This window comes from Perognathus longimembris, chromosome 15 (assembly GCF_023159225.1).
Source record: "Perognathus longimembris pacificus isolate PPM17 chromosome 15, ASM2315922v1, whole genome shotgun sequence".
Lineage (NCBI taxonomy): Eukaryota > Metazoa > Chordata > Mammalia > Rodentia > Heteromyidae > Perognathus > Perognathus longimembris.
Window position 1 is genome coordinate 46,414,552 of NC_063175.1, and position 22,782 is coordinate 46,437,333.

At 38.6% G+C, this 22,782-nt stretch overlaps 1 protein-coding gene and 1 long non-coding RNA gene across 6 annotated transcripts in view; one reads left to right on the forward strand and one right to left on the reverse strand.

The window, feature by feature from the left end:
* The window catches only part of Wdr7 (WD repeat domain 7), a 252,259-nt gene that overhangs the window by 149,132 nt on the left and 80,345 nt on the right, over positions 1–22,782 (forward strand). For all 5 annotated transcript variants that reach the window (XM_048363808.1, XM_048363805.1, XM_048363804.1 and 2 more), the window contains one exon: positions 17,398–17,584. In XM_048363808.1, coding sequence (XP_048219765.1) covers positions 17,398–17,584 — 187 coding nt within the window. The remainder of the gene's footprint in view (positions 1–17,397; positions 17,585–22,782) is intronic.
* LOC125364295 lies at positions 4,132–20,863 on the reverse strand. Its single transcript, XR_007213458.1, has 3 exons — positions 18,573–20,863; positions 12,105–12,113; positions 4,132–4,142 (listed from the first exon to the last, which is right to left on the reverse strand). It is a non-coding gene; the product is annotated as an uncharacterized LOC125364295 (long non-coding RNA).

The window sequence follows — 22,782 nt, forward strand, 5'->3', positions numbered from 1 at the left end:
ACCTTGCCTAAAATGACATTAGAGGACCTTATCTGTATTTTATTGATCTACCTTTATATTCTGATGTTCTGTAAATATGATACTTAATTGAACTTTGAATCTGATGATTGGAATTATTATTAGTTTGACATGATCTTAAATAATTTTTTCTTGTGTTAGAATGTAAGTGCTTGTTTTATTTGTAAGTCAGACCACCTATAGGGAATATCCATTAATAAAGAAGTAGCAACTGATGTTTTACATTTTTAATGGAAGTTGGATATTAGATTGTTTTATGAACTTCTAGAAAAGTTAAGAACAAGTAGGTAGTTTCATAGTACTGTCTCACTGGTGATAATCATTTTTGTTTTACTGCTCAAAAATGAAGTTTTAAGACATTTTGGTTGTGGCTTAATCTGACTCCACCTTCTAATGGTAGATTATACATATTACAATGTGATGTCCAAGTACCTCTTTATTTAGTGATTTATAGCTTTATATGTAAAATGCAGTTAATGGATTGGGCATAGTAGCATAAGTCTATAATCCCAGATATTCAGAAGGTGGCGATTAGGAGGATAGAGGCTCAAAGCCAGATGGTGGTACCTGTTGTTATTTCAGCTACTTAGGAAGCATCCATAGGAGGATTTCAATCTGAGGATTGTCCTAGGCAAGTATGTGAGAAAGAACTGTTGCAAAAAAAAGCTGAAAGCATGGCTCAAGTCACATACACTTGCTTAGTAAATCCAAGGCCCTGAGTTCAAAGTCCAGTATTGCCAAACAGCTAAAATAAATTGCAGTTAATGCCATGCTTACAAAGTTGCAGAACACTTACCTTGAATAAGAAAATGCTCAAAATAATGGTTAGTGCAGCGTATTTTTTCGAAGCTTCAGTGTTTAATATAGCTGTATTTTGCACATAAATTTAATTCTTCTGAACTTGGTAACGAAGCAGCTGGTGCGGTACTTTGGGCAGTGTTTCTTTTTTTGTATGGTTTCATTCTTGTAGTGCTGGATGGTTTTACATGGGACTTTATCAGGTTTTACAATTCATGTCTATGTGGAAAGTACAGATTGATCCTCACTCCTGTCGTCCGCATGAAGAAACCACACTAAGGAATGTAGTTCATTCCTGCCAGAAAGGAGAGATCCACAAACCAGTGTTTTGCTCTCCCTTGGGCCTCAAAATTGACTATGTGTTTCAGAGTACCATCTTGGCTGGAAAATCACTTCCATTATCCTTTTCTTTACCTCTTTCCTCACAAGGCTAGAATCTTTGTGATTTGGTCATCAGCAGATGAATCACACAACACTTAAAAGTTTCCATTTGTTTTATAAAACAGCAAAAGAATTGGAAGAGATGAAGCAGGTTGAAATTAATGTTAAGACAAATACTATGAGTGCAATTGTTGACATGAACCTATTAACAATGCAGTAAGAAAGTATACAAATGGTTTCACAAACTTATCTGTGGCTCTGAATATGTGGAAGGCAGAACTATGGACCTAACGCTAAAATCTAATCTTTCATTTAGAGTAAATAAAATGTACAATGCAAGCATTGTGTTCCAGAAAACAGTGGCAAATCCATGAATTGAATTTGTTGATTTTGATTACAGAAAAGTTTAAGAAAATGTAGATTCACTCATTCATTTTTGTGTTGGTCTAGGTGCTGCAACTCAGGGCCCCCACCCGCCCATGGCTTTTTTGCTCAGATAGTACTCCACCTCTTAAGCACAGCTTCAGTTTGGCCTTTTGGTGGTTAGTTGGAGATAAAGAGTCTCATGGACTTCCCTGCTGGGGCTGGCTTCAAACTGCAGTCTAGAGATCTTAGCTTTCTGAGTAGCTAGGATTGCAGATGTGAACCACCAGTGCCTGGCTGAGAAAAAAAAAAAATTCTTTACAATAGTATCTTAGCCAACATATGAAGATAGAAGTAATTTCTAGTATCACCTTAACAGAAACTGTATATTTCTGATGGCAGAACATAGCATCATCAAAGTAGCAGTCCATATTTCAAACCTGAATCTGTTCAGCCAACTTACAGGACTGATAGAAGTCAGAACACCTTAGATATTTTCATAGGAATATAATGATCAGGACCCAGGTGTTAGCTTATGGTAAAAGGAGTAACAATGGGCAAAGAAAGATTAAGAAATTTACAAGTCATATTTGGATCATAACTGAAGAGACAAATGTAAATAAGCAAAGGTAGGCAGATAAGTACAATTTAGGCGGAGAATTAAATTGTGTAATTCTTAGCTATGACTGTCTTAACTATACTTTAGATCCAATCATTTACACATATCCAGAAATGAATAGCTCACAGTTGTGGAGCTGGGAAGTCCAAGATCAAGGTGTCAGCAGATTTGTATGTCATAAGAGCCTGTTCATAGATGGCCCTTTCTCACTATAGCATCATCATAAGGTAGCAAGCAAGAAGACAGGCTCCCTAACCCTCTTAATCCCATCAGTGCCCAGGTCCTAATCACCTGCCAAAGATCCAACTCTTAATGCCATCACTCTAAGAGGTTTTATTTCCACATCACCCATGAATTTCAGGGAGACACAAAGAGACCTTAACAGGTACAGATGTGGGAGGAGTTGCATTTGAGACAAAATGATTTTTGGCCCTATGAGCAGCCATGAGACTTGCTAGTTGGAAGAAAGGGGTGCATTGTCTTTTTCCTACCTCTGTAATATAGTTCTATGAAAAGACATTTCAGCTCATAGAGTTAGATTCTTTCCTATGTACTGAAACGGGTCTGGTGTTGAGCTCATTTACTGTCTTAGAACAGAATTGATCCTGCTTTCACATTTGATTCACCCTCCACAGACTTGGAGAGAAAGAACAATAGCCTTGCTAGCTCACTTAAAGTAGGCCGGAGTTAATAGGGGAAAGGCTGGGAAACCAGTTGTTATAATATCTGTCTGCCTTTCTCTGGTTTATTTTTATGTGTTAATACATGTAGAGAATTTAAATGAACAATGACAGCCTTGCTGGAAGATCTTTCCTACTTAAACTTGTTACTTTTCAAACATGTTCAAGTGATTCTATACTCATTTGACTGTTAAAAGGCAGTTTATAGTTGCTGGCATGGACAGGAGTAAAGAGTATTATGTATTTCATTTTCCAAAGTACATGTAAAATTCCTTTGCAGATAGCACCTTTAGTATGGGATATGCTGTGCATGATTGCTTTTAAATGGTATTCATAATATAGATAGAACAGAGTTACAAGTCAGGTAAACCTTACTCTGGTAATGCTAACAGTGTGACCTAGAGTTCTTTAAAGTTGTTGAGAAACTGTTTCTTATCCTCAGAGTTGGAACTAGTATTATATTCTTTGCAGGCTACTTCCAGACTAAATGAAATACCACATGTAAATACCCAGCACATCCTCTGCCATCTCCAGGCATTGCAGAAATGCAGTCTCTTTTCTTTCTACATTCTTTCTATTGGATTCCTCCTCCTCCTCCTCCTCCTCCTCCTCCTCCTCCTCCTCCTCCTCCTCCTCCTCCTCCTCCTCCTCCTCCTCCTCCTCCTCCTCTCCTCCTCCTCCTCTTCTTCCTCCTCCCTCTTCTTCCTCCTCTTCCTTTGTTTTTTTTTTTTGGTGGGGGGGGGCAGCCCTGGGGCTTGAACTCTGAGCCTAGACACTGTCCCAGAGCTCCTTTTGCTTAAGGCTAGCATTCTACCACTTGAGCCACAGCACCATTTCTGGCTTTTTCTGAGATGAGAGTCACATAGGTTTTCCTGCCTGGGCTGGCTTCAAATCAGACCTGAGCCTCCTACATAGCTAGGATTAGAGGTGTGAGCCACTAGCACCTGGCTGCTTTCTAGTATTTTAAAACAATTAGAACCCATGAGATTTCTGTAAGTCCTACATATAGGTTACAAATAAGTATCTGTGCTCAGGAAAATTAAAGATCAGTTTGAATAAGTAAGTACAGGGACATAGGAGAGGACTGTGAAATATCAACACCTACCTGGGGGGCAAGATGCACAGTATCTCATTTAATACTCTCAACTCAAGAAGTAGGTCTTTTTCCCATTTCATATCTATCTCATTAGATGAGAAAACACATTCAGTTTCAATTAGCCCATATGAAACTGTTATCAAATCGTAAGCTCAGGACTAGAATCCTGAGATTACTTTCTTTCTCTCTGCTATTACCCATAGACTTTTAACTATACCTTTTTCTTTAAAAGCAGAAAGGGACTGGAGCAAGGTTTTTAGGGATGGGCCATGTCTGAATTGTATGAAGGATGTTAAGTTCGTATTCAAGACACTGTGCTCACTAATTTCCATTCCCCAGCTTGCCATTTTAAAGTAAGGTTTGCTAAAATGTTTTTTTTTTTCAAGTATGAGAAAATAGTCAAGCTAGTCTGTGCTATACTGCCTCAACATGAATTATGTAATTGCATCAAATTAAATCCATCATGGATACAATTTTTAAGATTATTTTTTAAAACCTTATTTTTTTATTTGCCTCTAGATAATTTGGGAACATTTGATCATTTTAAATGTCATGTGTATAATCTGAGAAGCAAATGCTATAACCTTTTTTCAAGTTATACTTAACTGTCAATGACATTTTAACAAAAACATGTATTTCTTACTTTGTTTACAACACTATTGAAAATGAAGACAGTTGTAGTGCTGTTTGACTGGATTTGATTATACAAAAGAATTAACTGATGAAAATTTAGCTGTATATAGCTGTTTTATAAATTTAGTAGAACGGAGTTACGTTTGAAGGAAAATTTTTTAAAAATACATTAAAACAGTATGCTAGCCAATAGGATATGAGGCAGCTAATTGCTTCCTGTCCCTTTCGAAATTACTCAGCCTGAAAAAAAGATAGCACATATTGATTTACTGTATAGTAAATGTCCCATTGTCTCTTCTCTTCTAACACACACGTACACATACACACTCCTTCTCATGCACATACACACACACACACAGCAGTAGGGCCAGGGAACTGCATATCTAACCATTTCTTACAGCAAACTGATAACAAAATTTGGGTGGAGTATTTTCTTCTTTTGTGAGAGAAAAATGACATAAAATTCTTAAAACACAAAACAAATTGCAAAGTAGTGCATATGTTTATTTTAAAGTAAAAGGAAAAAAATGTTCCTAAAGGAAAACAATAAATGAATACTGTATTATCAGTCTATGGATATGTATTTGTAATATTGGTATCTATTCTGTAGACATGCACATATGATATTTGAAATAATGTCAAGATAGCATATGCTTGATGATTTTGTGAAAATTATGTAAAGGTTATCTAAATTCAAATTCTCTTCTTCAGTATTGTCTCTTGATTTATTTAAGGTATGACCTACTAAACTAGAGAGTGGGAGGGTTTTTTTTTTCCATAAAATATATTGTGGCTGTACTGTTATATAGATTTTTTTGTCCGCTTGCAATTTTTTTTTCTAGAAGCGTCTTATTTCTTTTTCAAACATAGACTTTGAAATGCTAGTTGAAATTGTCCTAAAGCCAAATTGGTTAAATTAGTGAGAGGCTCTGGAAGAGACAGATCTTACAGAGCAAGGTGCTTTGAAAAGCAATCTCATATAAGCATACAGATTTTAGAAGTACAGAACTGTCTATGTATGTTTCTTGTCTTATAAGATATAAATTATAATTCATATTTTAATTGTGATCCTGACTGCTTCTTTAACACAGCCACTCATAGTATTATATAGTGTCTTGTGCTTTATCTTGAAAAGATGCGAGCATTTTTTACTTGTAGAGGAGAGATTGTTTTGTGATTGATTGTTTTGTGACTGTGATTTGTCACATTCAGTGTTACTACGTGTGTATTCTTTTGTTAAAAATACATATACCGCCAAAAATTTCTTTAGAAATACGTTTGTTCTTCCTCTTTGTTTAATGTTAAAATCTATCCTTGTTTCAGATCATCATGGAGCTTTGTAGATGACAGGTGTGAACACACCAGTACCCCTCGCATCCCAGGACTGCGATGGTGGACTTATCTCTCTCAGGGAGGCTGCTGTTTACTGACGAGTTTCCATTAACATAGCCACCACTCCTGGGTTAGATAATGGACTCAAAGGTTAAGAGCAGAGGATCTCAACAGCTCCAATCAGCAGGGCTTTTCCAGGGCTAATTACCTCTTTACTGCGCTGACTCTAATGTGACATGTTTATTGCCTTAACTAACAACTCATTAGCTTAGTTGATGTTTTTGTCAATATTAATTCGTTCATTTAAGCCAAGTCAAAGCTTAAACAAAGATGTCCAGACTGAGGAACGGGGAACAGAGTGACTTTTGTTTTGTTTGCTCATCTTCTTCCCACCCCTCACTCAGCTTCAACAGAATAAATGTGTAGAAAGAAACATTTAAAGTGCTTGTGTGGAGGATGTTGGTATTTGGCCATTTTCCTGGTGTGTAGAATCATTCTGAATTCGTTTTTCCTGGGCCTAGTGCAGTCTTCCTATCTCAGCTTACTTGGTAGTGTCTTCTAAGAGCTGCAAAGGGTTAATCTTCAGCAATTCTTTGTTCCAGCTAATGTTTACTGTGGTTAATTAGAAAGAGAATCAAGTCATTTTTCATATGTCTTTAATCTTCTCTGGACTACTTGTAAAGTTACCTTGAGATTTCTCTTATAATGATAGTATAGCTCACTAATTCACTTTTTTCAGTTGTTTAAAAGAAGATGCAGTTATTAAGTTATAAGGAAATACTTTGTTTCTTTTCAGAGGTGTTATTTTTGTTATTTTGCCATACTTTTAGGTCAATGTTAATGGTATTGGAGAAGATCATGGTTTTAGTTATATGTACTTTTTGATAATAAATTCTTGAAGCTTTAAGGTAGTGCAAATGGATAAAATAACTGAGGATGTGCTTTGCACTGAGCAGTGATAAGTGGTTTGCTTTGGGTAGGCGCTTCTGTAGCTGTGTTCTCCCTGGCAAGTCCCTCTCACTGCACATTTACCAACATAGAGATGACTAGGAGGAGTTAAAGTGTATGTGGAAATCAAACATAAACAAAGCTGCAATGAGAAGTGAGTTCTGTACAGAAGAAGGCCGGACTCTACTTTGAAAAGCAATGGCTCACTCTGGTGAATAATAGAACATGAAATGCTCATGTGTGACATGAACCTGAGATTCTCATATGTGCTTTCAGTTCAATCTTTAGATGGTTATATGGATTTGATTTTTCTTTCTTTTTTTCTCCTTCTTTCTTCTTTCTTTATTTTTGTCTTCTGGTCTGTCTGTCTTTCTCTCTCTTCCTCCTTCCCTCCTTCCTTCCCTCCCTCCCTCTCTCCCTCTCTCTCTCCTTCCTTCCTTCCTTCCTTCCTTCCTTCCTTCCTTCCTTCCTTCCTTCCGCCAGTACTGGAGCTTGAACTCAAGGCCTGGGTAATATCACTTAGCTTTTTCACTCAAGTCCAATGCTTTTCCACCTGATCCAAACCTCCACTTGTGGTTTTTGCTGTTCAGTTAGAGAATAAAGTCTAATAGACTTTTCTAGCCAAGCTGACTTTAAATTATAATCCTCAAAATTCAGCCTCCTGAGTAGCTAGGATTAGAGGCATGAGCCACTGGTGCCTGGCTTCTTAAACTAACATTCTTAAATACTTTCTTCAGGATTTTCTACCTTTTACTTCACTGACTGCTTTAAAATGAAATTCCCAATGACTTACCCATTGCCAGATCAAATTAGCAATTCAGATCATGACTCAGTATGTTGGCAACATATGCTAATTCTAGCTTGAAAGCTAGAAAGTTTTCTTTAGTTGGTTCCTCCAGCATCATCCTCTCCTCTCTTGCAATTGTCCCTCCCCACTGGACACATGTACTCAGCCTTGATATTTCTCTTCTTTCCAGCTTGTGAAAATCCTTTTCTACCTTTATTCACCAGTCTACTGCACCATCTATACACGGCTGATTACCAAATTTTTCATTTTAATCCTGGTTTTTACACTTGTTCCCCACCTCACATTCAGTGACATGGCTTAGACCTTTGTTACATACATATGTGTATGTATGTATATATATGTATATGTGTATATATAGGTATGTATATATGTACATTGGTATGTATATATGTAGAGAAAGAGAGAGACATACACACATACAAACATACACACATACACAGTTTGAACTTTCAAGCTTGAAGCTAATCTGGATTGTTGTCCCCCTACTTAAAAAGCTTCCTGGTCTTCTGTCGTCACTCAGTTTGAGTGCCAGTGCCATTCACCTAATTGTTCCTGCCAGAATTTTTGGACTCACACTGCCTGTTTTCTATCATGATCTAAGTCAATCTTATCTGTTCTAACAGTTAAAAACCGTTTGTAATCCAAAATTCAGACAATTCTCACTGTTCCATCAATACTCTTGTCGTCTTTTGTCTCTTGCTTGAGCCATTGCAAGGCCTCCCAAAGGCCTTCTTGATTTCACCCAGCCCCTGCTATACCCGAACTGTGTGCAGCACCCAACTGCTTTCCAGACAGGAAACATACCAGGACACCTTTCTATGCATCACCTTCCATTTCTCACAGTAAGTGCAGGCACTGTCTTACCTCCCCTTTGCTCACTGCTCTCCAGCTACCTTGGATGTGGTACTGTCCCTTAGATGTCCCAGGCACTCCTCTTCTTCAGGGCCTGTGTTTTTCTCTCACAGTAGTCACAGGCCTCTATAGTTCCCTCAGGATTCTATTCAGACATTATCATCTGCAGTCCTTTCTTCTCTTGTCACCTCCTAGGTTCAAAGGCTTTATTTTTCCTCATAGTACCCAGTAGTACTTCACATACCCATTTTTAAAAAATATATTTTATTGTAAAGGTTATGTGTAGAGGGGTTGCAGTTACATAAGTCAGGGAATGAATACATTTCTTTTTGAACAGTGTCACTCCCTCAATTTTCCCCTCCCAGTTTTTCCCTTCCTATCCCCCACCCTTATTTTGTAAAATTGATTTTTATGTCCCAATTAGAAAGTAAGCTTCTTGGAATCCAGACCTTGTTGACCTGGGCCTAACAGTACCTGGTACACAGCAGGCCCACAGTCAGTACTGTGGGAGGAAAGGATCGCTCAGGTAATGGGCGCAGGAATCAACATTTAACCCTGAAGGGCTCTTCTCTGTCTTTCTCCACCCTTCTCCTTTCCATCATTTATTCCAGTTATGTCCTCTGCCTTCTGCAAAGAAAATAGAGAAATCATTTGGATTATTCAATAGTCATTATAGATTTGTAACACCTGTTTGACCTCATGGACCTCTGCTTCTATTATTTTCCTTCTTTGTTGCTGACCCTCAGACTATCAAACATTCAGCACTTTTCTCTACCTTAGGCAGAAAAGGGAAATATGCATTAGGCAATATCTTTTTGTTTATTTATAGGAAGGCTAGACTATGTTATATTTTAGTCTGCCATCCAAAATACATTATACCAAAAGCAAGATCAGATTAAATTTCACTGTATGACTAGATTAGACTTTGTGTCACTGTGACAGAATACTTGAGAAAACAACTGAAGGGAAGAAGGATTTGTATTGGTTAGTTGAGAGATGTGGATCTGTCATGGCGGGGAGGGCATTGCCGAGCAGAGCAGCTTACACCCTGGCAGACAGGAGAGCAAGAAGGGGGTGGCACCTAAGTTTCATGTGGCCTCAAACCTGCGGGCGACTTCTTCCCCCTTAGTTAATTCTTCCTCCCTGTGGAGCACGCAGGGATGTGCTTTCCTAACCTCGTAGGCTGCTCTCAACCCAGTGAAGCTGATTGTGAACAGTGACTTCAAGCTACTTAGGTAGGAGGCAGTGATTGGGAGGATTGCAGGTGGAGAGCAGCTGGATCCAAAGCAATACCCTAGCTCAGCCAACAAGCTAAGCATGGTGGTACGTGCCTGTTGTCCCAGCTGTGCTGGAAGTGTAAGTAGGAAGACTGTGGGCTAGGTTGGCTAGAGGAAAACCTCCGTGACCCTACTTGAAAAGTTAACTAAAGCAAAAAGGTCTGGAGTCAGGGCTTACACAGAAAAGTACTGAGCTACTAAGCAAGACATCCCTGAGTTTAAACTCGAATGCTGACCAAAAAAATGACAATCAAGATTAATCATTCCAGTGGCACAACTTAGTTCATTTGAAATTTAATAGACTAGGAAAAATGTGTACTTTGAGTCAGAATATTTGGTTTTAATACTCTTCTGATTATAGAACAGGACACAGCTAGTTACCTTGAATACCATTGTTTTCATTAAACTAATATTTGACTGATGAGCTTTAAAATATCTTTGTTAACATTCTAACAAAATTATTTTAATAATTTTATTAAAAAGAAATGTTGACATTTTATGCTGTACAGAAAGACTTTAGAAAAGTTTTAAATAATTACATAAGTACAAAGCAACTGGTTACAGAAATGTTTCTTAGTTATTCCATATTCATGTCTAGTGTACTGTACTTTGGAATTTGTTTTGTTAAAGGACAAGAATTCTGGATGGCACTCTGCCATGCTTGTTCACTGATGAACATTAGCATGTGGGAAAAGGTTTCATTCACTTGGTTACACTTTGAAATAAGTGCCCAATCATTATTAATTCATTTTGCACTCATTCTAATGCCATAAATAATCATAAATTCATTTGGTTTAAAGTGCATATAATGTGTTCTCCCATAGGAATTTCCTCGTAATTGAGCTATTAATTAAAGTATATTTTTAATATGACCTTTTTTTCCCCTTCTCTACTCCTCAGAGCCAAGAAAGGTTAGTGGCCATTTCTTTGTTCATGATTATTTTAAGTCTGAGGAATGAGATTGTTGTTACTAGGCCTACTTCCTGGGGTAGGAGTGACAAAAGACCAAGCAAATGCTTAACACCTATTTCCTACCAACAGAAGCAGTGAGGCATGAGTGATCTCTGCAGGCTCTTCGAAAAACCCTCTGAAATTCTTTTGGTTTTATCATCCAGTAAGAAATTTTCATTTTCCTCTATTAAACATGGTTTCACTATGGCTTCAGCTTTAATTTCTGATTTTGAAAACTCCTTCTGGCTGATGATTCTCCATCAGCTTTGGCTGCAGACCATCCAAGTGTCTTTCCCTTTGACAAATAATTGCTCCAAAATCCAAGCCTCTTTTCTCTCCCCAGCGTGGCCATTCTACATTCCCATTCCTCTTGTTTTGCCTCTCCAGCTATCCTTGCTACCGTCTCCTCTTGTGGTGCTGCTTCCAAAGGGCTTGTGACTGCTGGCTCTGGACATTGCCTCGGAGAACCCCAGGATTCCTCTGAGGTCTCCAGGCTTCTAGGGAATCATGTGCGAGAAAGCTTAGGAAGCAATTAATAATATAAAGAATTAAAAATGACAAATGAAAAGCTGAACTAAAAAGAATGTCACTGAATTTATATCCTTTACAGTGGTCTTTTCTAATTCAGTGCTACTCTGTACAAAGAGAAACTGGGTTAAAAAAAAATAAAAACTACAGAAATCTGGTTCCTGTCTGAGTAAGATCTAAGAAATTGGTTATGGAAAAATAAGGAGGCAACTTTGATATTCAGGTGTGTAACTGGCACTTGGATGGGGTGGGGGGTGGTTGTGTGTCTTTTAAGTAAACAAATGAAGTCTGCCGTGTGCCTAATGTACTGTGAGAACTGAAGGTCACTGTCAGGTGCAGTCCCTACTCTTGTGTTGGAAATGTAAGAGGGAGAAATCTGAAACAGCAATATAAACATGTTATTAAATAGAGAAATGATGCTGAACATGATACATGATGCTTATAGAAATACGTAACTGTAGTCCTTTTTAGATAATAAATTATTATTATATAATCTTTGATACACATAGCATGCCTTAATAAATTGAGTCTGTCCTTTGTGATAAGGATAAATAAAATTCCCAGAATACAAACTTACCAAGTAATTCAGAGTAGTAACATTTGAGCACAAATGCACATATGTCCATGTGTTTGCATGTGTGTGTATCTGTGTATACACACAGATGTGTATCTGTGTATCTGTTGCTTCCATGTTAGTCTTTTAAAAGGGCTCGCCATCATAAGAAACCAGATACTACAAAATACTAAGCACTGGCATTTTTTAAATTGGTTATAGCATGATTAAGTAGTGTTCATCTTGGCAGAGGAACAAGTTGTGGACAGTATAATCCTGTCAGCTTTTTACACACAATTTGCATTGGTTTTATTTGCTATCTTTGTCTGAATCCTTTTCTCATTTTCAGCACTTTGCTGTTACAGCAAAATATAAGTATTTTCTTAAAGCCTTGCTCTTTAAAAAAAATAGTAAGATTGAAGTTGGTACTCTTTCAAAAAAATAACTTGAGGTAAAAAGCTTGAAATAAAATAGCACTAAAATATGAGCAATTGATATTACTCCTGACTGCATGACGACAGAATTAGTTTCTGAACAGCCAGAGGGTCTAAGTTAATTGTGATTTATCCAGTTCTAGGTTTTAGTGCTTTTGGCCTCTTAAAGGATTTTGTTTTGTTTTGATTGGTTTGCCTTTGTTCTGAGTCTGTCTACATTCAAGTGTTCATTTATACATTCCAGTAGGCTGACAGAGATGTTAGCAACAAGGTACCCTGTATCTGCATTAAACATCTATCTCACAAGTAGGACGGTCCAAGAATTTGATTGCTCAGCCTTGAATATGGCCCCAGATTGCCTGAGCAGTGCTTAATTTCACTAAGTTGGCATTTGGAGCCTCTCAGAAATCTTGGTCCAGATCCAGTGATAGGACTTACTAGTTGAGATTAATATAGTGTGAGAATATACCTTTCTAGTTCCCCAGGAAAGACCTTTCATTACAAATGGCCTCTTGCTGAACATCCCCTCAAATGCACACTTAGTTTCTAGCCGTGCTGAACCAATATAACTAACATTGGGACCTTGCTGTGTTCCTTCTCTTTTCCTGGTCTTTTCCCATATGATTCCCTCTGTCTGGAATATTTTCTTTCCATTTCTTCCTTCTTTGATTAGTAATTTCCTACTTATTATTTAGGTTTTGACATTGTGATGATATTCCCTGGAAGCTATCTTTTATCTCTAAAGTGGTCTTGAGTGCCCATGTTACCCTTTGTCTTGGTACTTTATATTTATAAACCTTATGCAAAATATATTCAGAGTACCTGCGAACTCAACTGTCTCCTGAACTAGAATGAATTTTCTTAAGGAAAATAACCGAGTCTCCTTTTTATTTTCCTACCAGTTAGTATAGTATAGAAATGCTCAGAAAGTGTTGTGTGATTCTTTGGGAGAATGGGTTAAGACTTAATTATAGAAAGCCTTTAATGAATATCAGACAAGTTGCTCACTGGAGAGCCCTTCGTGAAAGTGTCAATTCTGATAATGAGTGACAACATTTTTCACCACCGTGCTTTCTCAGCAAGTACTGGGGAACAGTGGCACACTTACATTAAGTAAATTATGAGATGTATAATAAGTAGGATTATGCAAACTAGACTCCATCCCACACAAATTAAAGTCTGCAACAGTTGGAGGCTATGTTGTAGCTCAATAATAGAGTATGTGATGATTAGCATGCATGAAGCCCTAGGTTCTATTTCTGCTCCTTCCCATATACACACCTTTTAATAGGTCATAAAAGTTTGAGAAAATTATGATAATGAAGTAAAAATTCTACTAAGAGATCTTTGCAATCAATAGAAAAGATACTATTATATTTTTATTTTTGTATCACTCTGGTCCATCTTTCAGAATGTCTAACTTATATGGAGTTATAAAGTCAAAAGTCTAAATGAGAGAGTAGAAAACAAGTTGAAAATGGGACCTCTATTATCATATACCTGTTTTAAAGGCTAGTGTTACAGTAGCATATCTGGCTACTATACCTACCATCTGACAAATCAGTTTGAAGCTTTAGGCATCCTTTGGAACCTCAGTGTCATTTTTGCTTGTAACAATAAAGTCTTAAGAGACTGTTGATCAATATAGCTAGAAATCAAATGTTTAACTCAGAATGGTTTTGTAACTTGTGCTATTTACATGTTTTGCTTACGATGAGTTGTCAGAGACAGATTGGAATTTTAATATTTTAATATTGGTATGTCTTTATAATTCTAAAATAGCTTGTTGGGAAGAAAACACTATTACTTATAGACTTAAAAGCCGTGTGTAAAGTTGCCATTTTTCTCTTTTCTGCCTTGATGCTCTCTACATGGCCTGCCAGAGCCGTAAAACTGTCCTGCTCGGATGGTGCGGATGTTTGCTTTATGTTTTCTAGAGACTAATTTGAGCTAAAGAAAGAGCGCTGCTGTAGGAGAATTTTACTTATGAGATCAGTGAGTGAAATAGATGAGCTAAGTAAGGCAAGGGTGGAGGTGATCCAGAGACTAGATTTCCTCACCTCCAGCCATGGTCACACACGCACAGGAACCTTCTGACTGCCCCTGCTGATTCCCTTTGTGGTCATTTCATCAGAGCAAATGATCACCTCCCCTGCACACTGTTCCAGCTGCATCAGAGCAATAATGGAAAGCACCCAAAAGTCAGCCGTTGACTATTTCTACCTTTGCTATCAGGAACAAACTGTCAGAGTGATGAGGAAGCTGCCTCCAGAGTTGCTACCACAGCGGCCCCTAGAAACCAGCAAGGCCCCAAGTGTTGCCTGATCACTCCTCCCTGTAATGAATACTGAAACAGTAGAGGGCAGTGGAGGAAAATGATGATTGAAATGCTATAAAACATTGTACTGAGGAAACTTCGCTTCCCCTCTACCATATTACTTACTAAGAATCTACCTCCAGGGAGCCCTAGTGCTTAGATTGTAGGCCTTGCTGCTGGGGCTTTGGGGGTCTGCGGAGAACAGCAGGTGCAGTTTCTCTGCAGCTCTTACAACTTCCTGCAAAACAAAGGGGGAAGTGGCAGGTTTCTTGACATTTTGTAATATCATTCTGACAAACTGGGGCAGAGCACTATATTAGACATGTCCATGCTACAATGACAGATCTATTTTCTGCTTTAGGTCCATCACATCAGCAAAGCACTGTGCTCATGGTTTGAACCATGTGAAGTTATATAAAACAGTGTCTCCCCTTGAGGAGCTGACATACCTACAGAGGAAAAGGGAAACACACAGAAATGCGCATGTTTAAAGATAGGGAGTAAGGAAACCTAAGAGCAGACAGGACATAGAGAACAAGTGGCTTTCTTTTATAAAGTTTTACTAGTATACTTGCACAGTTACATATGCAGGTAAAATTAATTGTAGCAGTAGGGATTCAACACAGGGCTTTATGCTTTCTAGGCAGGTGCTATACAACTAGTCATGTCCTGGTCGAGTTACATTTATTTATCCACATATGAAACATAAAATCTCATGGTGTTTTCTCAAAGAGATCTTATATATGCCCCCTTGTTTGTTTATTGTGTGAATCATTAACCTAGGGTCATGGCTTCCTTGAAATTTTTCTGCAGAATTTGGTGAATATGTACTTTCCTGACCAAAGGACTGGCGGCATCTATCAGATTCTTACATTGTTTTATGACTGAGAAGAGATGCTGACCACAGTATACACTATGCATCTAGATTCTGGTTTTCACAGTACCCTTTACTTTACTTTACCTCTGCTTCAACCCATTCTCCTTAACAACTGGCTATAAGATAAAATGATTAAATAACTCTATTTGTTGAATATTTTTAACTAAAATTTATATGCCATACTTATAACTTGGAAAACAGACAAGTTCAACATGTTATTTATGAACCCCATCTGTCATTTTTTGTGTATCATGCTGGTTTTGAGGCTTGGACTCATGGCCTGGAAGCTGTCCCTGAGCTGTTTTACTGAAGGCTAGCACTCGGCCACTTGAGCCACAGATCCGCTTCTGGCTTTTTAGTGCTTAGAGATGAGAGTCTCATGGCCTTTCCTGCTAAGGCTGACTTCGAACTGCTATCGTTAGAGCTCAGCCTCTTGAGTAGCTAGGATTATAGACATGAACAATGAGCAACTGGCATCTGTCATGTTTTTGAGCACTTAACAGAGCTTGGGCATTCCACACTCCCCTCTGTGGGCATGATTTCATTTTACACTCAGACTTCATGAGAGCTACCTAATGTCATTTTATAGACAAAGAAATGGACACTTGACAAGATGCTGTCTGTGCTAGCTCTAAAAAGCCAGGAACATGTGGTTAACTCTGTCTTCAACCTGAAGCCCGTATTCCTCTTACTTGATGTGCCATGTCTTCTGTGATTCATAACTTGCTTCATTTCTTCCCTTTAAAAATGAAAACTCCTTCTAAGTTACATCTGATTTTTTTTTGAATGTCAAAATGTCTCTTGGAGTCAATGGGCCTTTGCTGATAATAGCATTAGACCTGCATATGTAGAAACAGTCAGCATAATCTTCAACATAAAGGAGTAGGTGTTAATTAAAATCTAGATCATTATGACAACTTAAAGTTGCATTGTACTAGTTTCACATTTGTTTAATGAACCTGTATAAAGAACTTAACTCTGCCCTTAACATCATTGTAACATATCCGCTCCTGCTACAGAATGTGGAGGAACATAGGTTCCTTAGCAGGAAGACTATGGTACCTTCTCCATCCCTCATCCCAACATTACCTCTCATGAGACATGCTACTGATGGAAGCATCTTCATGTGAACTGTGTTCATGCCACAGAAAGATTAAGAAATACCATATAACATGATTTGAAACCATCTCCATTTTGTAAATTCTGATTAAGGAACAACAAGAACCAAAAGAAAAAAAACACGCATTTGGAAGGATCACTCCGAATGTTTTTTAATTAATTTATTATTGTCAAGGTGATATACAGAGGGGTTCAGTTTCTTTCGTAAAGCAGTGAGTACATTTCTTATCAAATTGTTACCTCCTCCCTCATTTTTCTCCTTCCTTTCTCCTCCCTAAGTCCCCTACCCCAGTTGTACAGTTGGTTTATAGCATATTGTCTTCTAAGTATTGCTGTTGCATTGGTTCACCTCTTGCCCTTTGTCTATCCACTTTGATGTTTCCCCTTCCCTTCCCTAGTTCCAATAAATGTATATACAATACCCAGAGTACCAAAATCAGTTACAGTGACATCAGGGGTAAAACCATGGGGAAGAAAGACAAAAGAAAAAGGCAGAATTTCACATGGTATGTTGAAAATAACAACAACAACAATAAACCACTTATTTCCATAACTTGGAGTTCATTTGGTTTAGCATTCACAATGTTTTGAAGTTACACATGTATACATAATTATTTGTAACGGATCACTGTAGAATATAGTATAAAAGTTTGTATTCTTCATTCTTCAAAGCATATCTCTAAACAAACCATGTAAGATCAAGTTTTTTTTAATAGCATTATTGCCTAAAACCCATTTTCCAATATGCCTCAGAGAAGATGTCACCAAAGTATAATTACCTTTGCCCTTCTGAGTCTTCTTTTGTAATTTTAGGCAAGGCGCTGACGTTTCTCCTGCTACAGCCTCCGAGCCCCAAACTTCCTGCACACAGCACAATCCGGAGAACAGCCATCGATCTGATTGGGCGAGGATTCACTGTGTGGGAGCCTTACATGGATGTGTCTGCTGTTCTCATGGGGCTTCTAGAACTCTGTGCAGATGCTGAGAAACAACTTGCCAAGTAAGTGCTGATTCCAGTGAATGGGAGAGGCTGTGGCTATGGTGTAGGTCATTCATTATTTTTCCTAAGTTGTATTTAATAGACAAAAAAATAGTTACTACCTCAATATTGGAAATTTGGGATAAGGATAATAAATAAAAGCAGGTTTCTGTAATTTGAACACAATTGTTAGCTCTGAATCAATCTTTGACAGTTTTCAAACTGTATTTATTGTACCTTGAGATATTACTAGTTAAAAATGGTGTAAATATATTGTTTATAGGGAAAATGACACCCATACATGGTACTTATTCTTAAATATTTCACTAATAAATGACGTGACTGGATAGTATGAAGAATTACTTGTCCATTCTTCTACAAATTTTTAAATGAACTTTATTGGAGTTTCAGTTGTGCACAGTAAATGACCAGTTATAAAAAGAGTGATCCAAAGAAGCAATGATGAGAAAATAATGGCAGAGGAAAATCACTGGTGCGAGCTGCTAAAATAAATGGGAGCACATGGGGTTACCATGTGGCTAGGAGTGATGGGGACAAAAGATATTAGTGGTGGTAGAGATGCTATTAGTGCTGGCTTGAAAACTCAGCTTCCTGCTTCCTGTGTTCTTTTCTGATTCAGTTTCCCTTCCCTTCCCTTCCCCTCCCCTCCTTTCCCCTTTGTCTTTATTTTCCCCTTCCTTACCCCACCTTCCTTTTTTTTTTCTTCTATTCACTTCCTTTCTCCCTTTCTTCCCCCCCCCCTTCCTCCTTACCGCCTTCCTCTCCTTCTGTATTTTACATATATAAAATGAGATTGGCCACTCTAACCATTAAGTACATTCACAACAATGTACATCCACCACCACTAATTCCCAATAGTGGCCACCCCAGGTAGACATTCTGTGCCACTAAGCACTGGCTGCTGGCAACCAGATCTGCTTCTGTTTGAGTTTTCCTGTTCCAGATCTTCCACATAAATGGAATCATGCAGCCTGGAGACTTTTGCAACTTAATTCCTTTCACTAGTATAATACTTACAAAGTCTCACTACACTGCAGCATGTTATCAGTGCCTCATTTCCTTTTATGGCTGAATAGCATTGCCCCATCTCTGATTATACCACACAGTGTTTATCAGTTGTAAACATTGTTTACATTTCTTGGCTGTTGTAAATAGAGCTGCTATGGACATTCATGTGTCCACATTTTTAAAATTTAAACACCTATTTTCATTTCTATGAGTAGAGTTCCTGGTCATATGATGATTCCTTCTTCAACTTTTCAAGAAGCCATCAAAATTTTTCACATTAGTGACAACATTTATTTGCATTTCTACCAGCGGTGTGCAAGAGTTCCATTTTCTTCTCACCCTCATCAACACTTTTCTTTTTAAATGTGGTCAGACTAATGGGAAAGAACTAAAAGAAATTCTTGAGCTATTCTATGATGCCTTCTTTTATACCACCTCTTTGATTTTCTCAGCAAATGATACTTCATTATTGCCATAATATTAACCTGTTATAAAACTAGAGTTTAGTACTGTTTTCTTTTGGTCACATTGCTATACACTACACTTCCCCCAAGTGCTGACATGTATTAGCCTGTTGTCTTTCCAGTCTACTTTATGCTCATGAAGAGTGAAGCAGAGGATCAACTGAAGGCTAGAATGGAATGCTGTGGCTTTGTCTGTAGATAGGGCATTTGCCTGCCAATGTCCCAAGATTCACTGGTAGGAAGGGAGTATTCTCTTTCAAACCTAAGGCACTGCCTTCACCTTTTACCTCCTATCAGACCACCATGCTACTTAATTTTTTTGCTTCTGTGACTCTCTGGCTGAATGGTTGGGGTGAAAGTGTTTGTCTCATAAGGTAGATGATGAATGTGTTTGCATTAGAAAAGTATTTAGAAGTAGCACATCTTATGAGATTCAGTAGATGTTTCTCTGTGGCCAGGTAGATGGTGACACTATTGTTATGTTTCCAGGGTTCAGTGTATCAAGAGCTTGTGAGCCCATTTCTAGAATGAGCAGTTTGGCACAGTGGTGCTCAAGATAGTTTCTGGATTTAGGAGGCTGGATGATTCTCTGTTGGTACCCCTGGTTAGAAGGATGTGAGCCCCTGCATCCATGCCAGTAGCACAAGACGCTGGCCTTTGTGGATAGCTTTGGAGGATGTTTTCATCCCTCGATCTCCTCCTGGCTGCATCTGCTCTGTGCACCCTTCAAGGAAGCCAAAGCTGGTTTGGTGCAGCTCTCTTGGTTTATCTTGAGAAGACTTCCACCTGTTTGATTATCCATTTTTTGTTTAGACCTAACTGTGTAGCCCGTTCAAAGACAAATCAGATTTCAACATTTTATTTTATTACCTGGAGAAGAGCTAGGTTTTTACTTTAGTACTTACAATTGTGCTTTTTACTGAAATGACATTAAGCCCTGTCAGCAAAAAAAAGAGGTGCTCACATTTTGTGTACGCTTAGCATGTGGACAGACACAAATACTATAGTTTTCAGTAGGTAATTTAAATCTCGTTCCTACATCCTTTCTGTCGTGAAGATTAGTATGACTTGCTGCTCCACACAGCTCTGAATAAATGAGTGCATCAGCATGTAGCCTTGAGGAGTCCAATGTAATTTTCATCATGATGAATTGTATAATAAGCAAGAAAATGTTTGCTTATTAATCTATAACAAGATTTAGATTGAAAATGGCCTGTTCCATCCCTGGCACACTTAGCACAGACTGCAGAGGCCTGGGATGGGGAGAACTGGAGCGGCGATGTGTTCAGGGGTTAAGTGTGCATCTCACCCTCCTGGCGCCCTGTTGAGCTGCCCCTTTTTGCGGCTGATTTACTGTGTACACAATAACTGTGCTCAGCTGCCTTGCCTTGTGTCTGTGATGTTAAGCTTGCTGGAGAAGGAAGCTTTTTTGTTAGGCTGATGCTTTTTAAAATTTAGTTCACGTTCATCAAAAAAAAAGGGGGGAAATTGTAGGAAATATTTCTTTATTCTCATTCTTGTGTTTATGAGGTCACTTAGGGATTGGCAGCCGGCTCAGCCCTAGTTTTGGAGAACAGATCCCACAGCAGATCCTTCCTGACTCTCTCCCGAACCCGCATCCCTGCGGAGCTGACGTCCTACTGGTTTCCGGAAAGACGGCAGATGCCTCAAGGTTCATAGGATATTTTTCCAGAATTGGCAACTCCTTTATTATTGAACTGTGAATGACTCACACTTTTAATCTGAAATCACAACGTCAACAATTGTTTTCAGATATTTTTGCCAAATTTTGAACCTAGGCTATTAATGAAATAAGCATTTGTTGAGCAATTTGTTAGCTAAAAGGGATGTAGTTTCAAAGTAGAGTCAAAGATCTCATTTCAAGGGCACCTACAGTCTTTTTGTTTCGTGGTTTTTCTTAGATAAGGTCTCACTGTATTGGTCAGGCTGGCCTGAACCTTTTAATCCTCCTGCCTCTGCCTCCTGAGAAATGTGGTTACAGGCATGTGCTACAAGAAAAATAAGACCTGTCCAAAAATAGCTATGCACAAAGTGAGAGGGAGGATAAAAAGGATAGCCATTCATGGCCTCATGGGTAACCAGAAGATATGCAAGGAACAATTCTACTTGAAGCATTCATTCACTTGAATGATTATGAGGAGAGGGAGGGATAAACAAGAACATGCAAAGGGGGCTGGGGATATGACCTGGTGGCAAGAGTACTTGGCTCGCATACATGAAGCCCTGGGTTCAATTCCCTAGCACCACATATACAGAAAACGGCCAGAAGTGGTGCTGTGGCTCAAGTGGCAGAGCTCTAGCCTTGAGCAAAAAGAAGCCAGGGACAGTGCTCAGGCCCTGAGTTCAAGCCCCAGGACTGGCCAAAAATAAATAAATAAATAAGAACATGCAAAGGAACAGATAGGAAAGCTCAGTGTGCCTACGAGCTGGTAAGTAGTAAGTAGGTGGTGAGTGAACAGGCAGAGTGTCCTTGGTCGGTGTGAATCATTCACTCCTTGTAAAAACTGAAAGGTTTCCATTAAAACAATTTCCTTCCCAGTTAACTCTGAGGGAATTGAAGGCCAGAGAAAAGACTAGTTTGTACTTTAGCTTTATCAATAGATTGTCACAGGGAGTAGCACCTCCCATGCACCTGGTGATATCCAGAGGTGCAGTCATCCTGTTAAATGGAGCCCTTGAGTTTCTACATGATCCTCTGATGATACTGAAAGTCAAGGCTGTAGGCGTGGTTGCCTCACTTTGTAGATGCAGTGATATGAATCCAGAGAGATACTAGCAGTCTCTTGTCCACCGTAACATTCCAGGATCCAAACTCCCACTCCAAAAGCCAAAGCCCCGAACAGCTTAGGGAGATTAGACAACACATCTGAGGTCACACTTACACTCTAAGAACAAAGGCAGTTTGCAGGACTCTTGGTGCCTATTTGTAGCTCTCATAGTTATATGAACAAGTGATCCACGGGCAGATTTCTTTTTAATAAATGAGGTTAGGCTTCTCCTTCATGGTGGATTATTTAATAAAAAAAATGAAGGCTACACTTTGTGAAATCATGAGCTAAATAATCTGTAGCTAATAATGATAGCAGAGAAACACATAGTATCTTTCTTATAAGACCTTAATTTTGTTAGATCCGTATCGTTATGTACCTGTAGATTCAGTGTTTGAAATGAGAGAGAATCCTTGTGATGTTAGAAGGCTAGATTTACTAGTAACATTGTTGTGATCTGCACTTGGCTTTAGTTCATGGTGCCTTTATTGTGGAGGAGAGCAGCGGAGCAGCGCTGCCCAGCCTCTGTGGGCCAGGGACTCATCAGGTGCTGCCACAGCTGAGGACATTAATGAGTCGCCGAAAGCTCAGTGCGTTTAGGGGATTGCCACAGCTTACCAGCCTTAGTAAGAAAGCCTTAGTAAGAAACGAAGTAGCTGTAAACCACACATGCTTTGATATCACACAGACACTTTAGAAAGTGCCATGTTTTAGAAAGATTCTTTGTGAACTGTATGGAGTTAGAGAAAATGATTTAACATTTTAACTCAAACTTCAACCCTGTCTTTTAAGTTTGAGTGATAGGGAGTAGAGAAAGGAACACGTTGTTCAATCCTAGCATGTTTTCTATAGAGAGATATTCCTCTTCTCCCCCCCCCCCACCCCTCCCTTCTTAGGAAATTTATTTATAATAGAAAATTCGTAATTTGAGGAAGTC